At 43.0% G+C, this 6,829-nt stretch overlaps 1 protein-coding gene across 2 annotated transcripts in view; it reads right to left on the bottom strand.

Moving 5' to 3' along the window:
• The window catches only part of Gpld1 (glycosylphosphatidylinositol specific phospholipase D1), a 49,361-nt gene that overhangs the window by 27,654 nt on the left and 14,878 nt on the right, over positions 1–6,829 (bottom strand). For both annotated transcript variants that reach the window (XM_029547690.1, XM_021215541.2), the window contains exons 7-11: positions 6,422–6,470; positions 5,247–5,301; positions 1,843–1,950; positions 1,617–1,644; positions 1,395–1,534 (exon numbers count right to left, since the gene is read on the bottom strand). In XM_029547690.1, coding sequence (XP_029403550.1) covers positions 1,395–1,534; positions 1,617–1,644; positions 1,843–1,950; positions 5,247–5,301; positions 6,422–6,470 — 380 coding nt within the window. The remainder of the gene's footprint in view (positions 1–1,394; positions 1,535–1,616; positions 1,645–1,842; positions 1,951–5,246; positions 5,302–6,421; positions 6,471–6,829) is intronic.

Genomic DNA, 6,829 nt, shown 5'->3' with positions numbered 1-6,829 from the left:
CACACACACACACACACACACACACACACACACACACACGCACGCACATGCACACACTCTACCAAACTCCACGGCAAGGGCTTTGAGATCTGACTTGAGATTTTGCTCACTATTGAAATAAGACTTTGGAGCTGGGGAGATCACTCTGAGGGTGGGACACTTGCTGTCTAAGTGGGAAGATAAGGGTTTGGATCCCCAGAACTCACATAAATGACAGGTGAGCCAACCTGAAGTGTCAGTGCTCGGAGGATGGAGATATGAGATCTCCAAATGAGCTAGTTAGTCGGATAATCGGCAGTAAGAGAGCTGAGAGTTCAACAAGGGACCCTGTCACAAGGTGAGAGGAACTGAGGAAGGCACACACATCAACCTCAGATCTCCTCATGCATGCACGTGCACACACATGCAAACTTGCCTACACGCATGGATGCACAGCATGTAACAGAATGGGTTCAATTCAATAGAATTTATATTAGACTGCTAATCCCTACCAAGTCATCCTTTCCTGAGGCTTCCAAGCAAATCTGCATGGATTAAGCAGAAGTCAATCTGAGCACTTAAGAGAATTTCATTTCAAGTCAACAATGTGTAATTGTGGTTAATAATGTGTGAATATTGCAAATGTTTTTAGGAACACATCACATATTATTCTTATCAACCTATCAACACCCACACTCCAAGTTCCTGACCTGGAATCAGCTCTGGGGAATAGCTCTTGCACAGAGAGCCTGTGTCTCCACTGCTGGCTCTGCACACCCAGCCAAGCTTCAAATGCCACCCCTTCCCTGAAGCAGGGGTTTCATCAAAGTTTCCTTTCCTTCTTACCCCCAGCATCCCAGCAGCTCAGCCAGGGGCAAGGGCTGGGGGAGGGGGAGCTGGGTGCCCAATGCTGATGATGTATGGTTTCTCTGATCAACAATGGCTTCCCAGGATGAGGGGTAGTTCTTCCTAAAGATCTAACTTCCTATATGCTCTGTGTTTGGTCTCTGAGTAGCTCTGGTCCTGAAGATGATAAAATGAAGGTGATGCTCTTCCAGGAGAGGCTACGCAGCAATCCCACTATGCCCTCCATCTGCCTCCTCCAGAGCCTGTGCTCTACAAACCATCCACCGATGATTTGGTTTTGGAGCACGGGGAAGCTGTGTGTGAGCTACGTCTCAGTGATTCCCAGTTCTGCACTGTCTACTTCTCTCTCTCTGTCCCTAAAACTAGAACGGCATTTACCAAGTCAACCAGGTGCCCCCCAGTCGGGTTTTAGGGAGTTCATAGTTTCCATTGTTTTCTCCCCAAATGGCTTCAGACAACACTTCTGAGATTGTATTCCTTTGATTTTTTTGTTTCATCAACTGAAGACGCTGAGCTTTGTATGGGGAATCGAGCGAGGCAAAACTCACCTGGTCCCGTTCTCCAGCATAAAGCTGGTCAGCCGGTAAATGTTCGTGGACCAGAATGCCATGTCATCCAGACCTCCGAGGAAATAGTCTTGGAACTGTTCCACCAGAAATGGGGACTTTGTAGAGTACGTGGAATAGAGCTGCAGCAGGAGGCAGGGAGTAAGGCATTGCACCATCTACATACAATCCTTTAGCCAAGATTCAGAAAAAGCACACCTTTACCTTGGAAACAGCTAACATCTCCCCGTGCCTGCAACACAAATAAGAATCTTCATGAGCTACTGTGTCTACAGAAAAATGAAGCAAATAATGAAGAGACAGCCCAGCCATGTGCATCTTCTACCACTCAACTGCCTTGACAGAAGCGAAATCCATACATTTGAAACACACCCCTGGAACTAAAATACGAAAAGGGTGCTCAGAGAGGTCCCTTCTGGTCCACACTTACATTTCCAGGAACTGAAGGTATGTGCAATCAACAATGACGTTTTTGGTGATGACTTTCCGGCCATAGAGATTATCGTAAATCCTCAGAAGATCCTTGATGGGCACGTACCTGAGTTAAAATGAAAGGGAGACGCTTGGGTCCTGACGTGGATGACAACAGGAACAGCTGCACACGCTCCCAGTGTCCCAGGGTTGCTTCTGTGTGTCACGAATTCAACAGTCTTCGCCAGCACCAGCACTGGTCATTTAACTTTGCCAGTGGCACTTAGGGATTGATAACATTATATTCCCATTTTATGTAAAAAGAAACTGAGTCTCACAGGGACAGTAAGTAATTATCCCAGTAATGTAGAACAACAACAACAACAACAAAAAGAATAGGTGCCTTAGTCAAATATTTATGAAAAGATATTTAAATATCAGAAATTATCAAATTATCGAATGTAAAAATAAGTGTTCAATTTTGTGAATCCAGAGTTCATGAAAATTAGTCTCATGAATCACTGATGTGTATGTGTGTGTGCGCTTGTATGTATGTGTGCACGTGTGTGTGTGTGTGTGTGTGTGTGTGTATGTGTGTGTGGTATGTGGGGTGCAGGGTTGTATTTGGATATATGGATATTTGGAGCAAGGGTGTATTTGGGTTTTTTAAGTAGTGTCTTACTCTGTAACCAGGGATGGACTAGAACTGTCTGTGTATCCCAGGCTGTCTTCAAACTCACAGCAGTCCTCCTGCCTCGGCGTCCTGAGTGTTGCATTTACAGGCCTGAGCACCAGATATGGCTCCTCTCTTGGATGTGCTAATTTAGAGGCACAGAAGAAAGCCAGAGAAATAACTCTGGACCCAGTTTTTGGCTCATAGACATTAACTATTTATTTGGAAGGAGAGCAGTATTTTAAAATCAGATTTATAGAATCATTTTTATTTCAGTCTCAAAAGCCTCAGACTAAACGAGAATATAACAACTGATAATATCTGATGTCCATAATAAAATGAAAGATACAAAAAATTAAAAATGAGATTCAAATCGATTTATGTATATTAACAAGAAAGAAGGAATTAAGAAGCCCATTTTTAGCTTATAAGAGCACCAATGACCTTCTCAATAAAAATGGTTTAACAGGCAAAAAGAAATAACCAAAATATTTGTTTTAATGAATCACTAAGCAAGCAAGAAAGTAATAAAAATAATAATTCCAAAGTCCAAACCCAAATAGAAATTGGAATCTTTGGAAACAAGCAAGGACAAGAGCCAGCTTTACTCTGTTGGTGTCTCCTGAACCTCAGAAGCTACAGGGGTTTGACGGTAGGAAGCAGATAGGTGAACGTGGACATGGGGCCATCCACCAGAGCGTGGTCAACCTGCTAGGGACGGTGTCCCTAAAGAAAACTCCCCTAGCAGCCATCAACTGCCGGTGACTCCTCTGCAGTAAATGGCAGCCCATGAGTCCCTCCCTCCTCCATGCTGGAATGCTGGCTGGCTTGCTCTTGTGCAAGCAACCACGGATGCTATGAGTCTCCTAGAGAGTCCTCCCCGGCCTCTGACTCTTACAGTCTCTCCATGCCCTCCCTCTTCTCAGAAGGTCCCTGAGTCTTGGGTTTGAGTGATACAGGTGTCTCATGCATGCCATGGGACATGGTCACTTCATAGCACTCACTCTCTATCTACCCTTTGAGCGGCATGTCTCTCTGCTGAGGCAAAGCTGTGCTACAGTCAATAAACTCTAATCAACATTCCAACAAGTTTTTCCTGAAACACATTAGCCTTATCCTAAATTCCATGGGAAAGAGCAAAGATAAAACATACTTTTGAAGAAGGGAGATAATCTGAATGAAAATTGTCCCTGTAGGCTCATATACTTGAATGTTTGGTTCCAGCCCAGAGGTCTGTCTGCCTCCCTGCCTCTGTCTCTGTTTCTCTGTCTCTCTCTATCTCTCTTTACCTCTCGTCTTCCTCTCTGTGTGTATCTCTCCGTGTCTGTCTGTCTTTCTGTCTTTCTCTCTGCCACCGCACTCCCCGCCGTGACAGTCATGGACTCTGACACTGTAAGCAAGCCCCCAGTTAACTATTTTCTTTTCTAAGTTACCTTGGTCGCGGTGTCTCTTCACAACAATTCAGTGGTCACTAAGAAGACAAAGAAGAAGCTCTGCCCTTTCAGAAGCTGACGTACAGTAAAGTCACAGGGACAGAAAGAAGCGGTGTTCTGAGGGACAGTTACTCTGGCCAAGAGGAGAGAAAGGAAAACACACACAGGCTTGCTGCAGACCAGGGAGGAAAGAGTAGACTAGTGAGAAACTTGTTCTAGAACGCCCAGCCACCTCGATGGGAAAATTAAATTAAATTTATACTTCAGCTTACAAAAAAAATGTCCAGATGAATTCAATGTAAAAAAAGTCTTCCTGATCTCCCAGAATACCCAGGTTTGTTTCCCAACATCAGACAACTCACAACCACCTGTAACTCCAGTTTCAGGGGATCCAGCTCACTCACAGCCTTAAACAAGTGCATCTAAGTGTTACACATACAGTCAAGCGAGCGCACGTGCGCACAAATAAAAATAAATCTTTTTTAAAGCCATAAAAGTTTTAGAAGACTACATAGGATCATGCCTTAAAGGTAGATTATTTCTTTTAAAAGACATCATAAGCACACATAACCAAGGAGAACAGATATAGTCAACTACTATGGATTAACAATTTCTATTAGTCAGCCTTCAATCCCAGCCCTTGGGAGGCAAAGGCAGGCAGATCTCTGAGTTCGAGGCCAGTCTGATCTGCAGAGTGAGTTCCAGGACAGCCAGGGCTACACAGAGAAACCCTGTCTCGAAAAAACTGAAAAAACAAACAAAAAAACCCCAATAATGAATAAAATATACCCTAAGTGTTAATACACACTACAAAGTGCACAAACATAATTTAAGAAGTAATTTGACACAATGGTAAGAGAGTAGAAGCTATCTATCCAGAACACTATTCAAAAATACTAGCAAAGCCAGAAGTGGTAACCCAGGCTGCTTAAGAGGCCGAATCCAGAGAGTCCCCAAGGTCAAATCCTGAGACACTCAGTTAGACCCCGTCTCAAATTTTTAAACACTGTAAAAGAAGGAGGAGGAGGAGAAGGAGGAGAAGAAGAAGGAGAAGGAGGAGGAGGAGGAGGAGGAGGAGGAGGAGGAGAAGGAGAAGAAGCAGCAGCAGCTAAGGACTTAGCAAAGTAACAAAATAGTTGCCTAACATCCAGAAGGCCCTAGGTTCATTATCTAGTAACAAGGACAAAATTACATACAGAGAGAGAGAGAGAATAAAAAGACAAACCAGTAGGAAAATAAGCTATGAACTAAAAAGCAAATCCAACAAGTCATAGATTCTATTTTGGTACCACGTATTTAAAAGAATGTTGGTCTTACCAGCGCCGTGAGAGGTAATTAAAATTAAATTCAAACTGGCTCAGCACATCTCCTCCTACAGCAAGAGAAAAATATTTACAATCTGTGGGTTAGTGACAAGACAGCTTCTTCCATCCCACATTCCCACAAACCAGACTATTCCCACGGTTACTCATTCTCTGTTTCAGTCCTGTCTTGAAGAAAAAGCTCTCTTTTTACAATCTTAGCGAGTGACATGAATGAATTATGAAAGCATAGTGAAATAATTCTGTTTGCTATCTTTTTGCTTGTTTTAACAGGATCTCACTGCGTAGCCTTGGCTGGCCTGTGTTCACTCTGCTTAATGCTGCCCTTCAACTTATAGTAATCCTCCTGTCTCAGCTCCCCAACTGCTGGGATTACAGGCGTATGCCACCACACCCAGCTTTGAACTTATTTGATTCTACTTTAAGATAGACAAGTCTATTCAAACAAATACTAACATGTACATTTAAAGAAAATTACTACAGGAAAAAAGAGGTCAGCAATTAGAAGCTGAAATACAGGTGACACTGACTAACCTAGCAGATAAGAGTTTAATCCAACATATAAGTAAAATTTTCTCAAAAAATTATGTCAACAACAAAATACATATTTTTAAACAAAAAAATACATTAATACACCCACTTAGAAATCTGGCCCCTTAGCTTGGGGTGGCGGTGCATGACTTTAGTCCCAACTTGGACCCAACTTGGAGGCAGAGGCAGGAAGATCTCTGTGAGTTCAAAGCTAGAGTTCCACAACAGCCAGGACAACACATAGAAACCCTGTCTCAAAAAAAAAAAAGCAAAGAAATGTATCTCCATGTTGCATTGCAGTGTTATGTTCTAATGAACTTTAGCATTAAAATTAGAAAAATATTTAACATATAAGGTTGGCAGCGTGGTTCAGTAGGTAAAAGCACTTGCTATGTAAGACTGGCGACCTGAGTTCAATTCCCAGAACCCACAGAAAAATGGAAGGAACCTCTTCATAAAGTGGTCCTTTGACCTTCACACTTGCACACTGTGGCTCACATGACACACATAGACACATCATGTACATGACAACACAGATGCTCACGTACACACACACACACACACACACACACTTGCATGCACACTAACAAATAAATCAAGAAAAGTAATTGACATATGAGAAAAATGAATAAACAGTACCAAAATCACCAGCCGAATGAGCATCAGAGTAAGAGTCGTAAAAATCAATCTGAGGGACAAAGAGAAGTATGTGGTGAATGTCATGGACTGTGACCCAGAATGTCACCCCAAAGCAGACAAGCCAAGGCAAGGTGACAGCCTCTCCCAGGGAACTGCAGCAGTGTATCTTGGTGTTCAGTCTTCACACTGACATTCTCCCTCTTGTCTGTGTTGTCCACTGAGTGGGAAAACAAGACTGCCGCAGACAATTGTGTCTCCCTGGGGTGAACAACTTTTCAAATGGAGTCCAGATTACAGGTCCAATAGAGTAAGTAGCAACTAATGTGGGTGGAGGATGATAAGAGGCATAAATATGAGTAAGGTGCACTGATGTGTGTGTGTGTGTGTGTGTGTGTGTGTGTGTGTGTG

This window comes from Mus pahari, chromosome 16 (assembly GCF_900095145.1).
Source record: "Mus pahari chromosome 16, PAHARI_EIJ_v1.1, whole genome shotgun sequence".
Lineage (NCBI taxonomy): Eukaryota > Metazoa > Chordata > Mammalia > Rodentia > Muridae > Mus > Mus pahari.
Note: the sequence above shows the minus strand (reverse complement) of the source record. Positions and strands in the feature narration are given on the sequence as shown.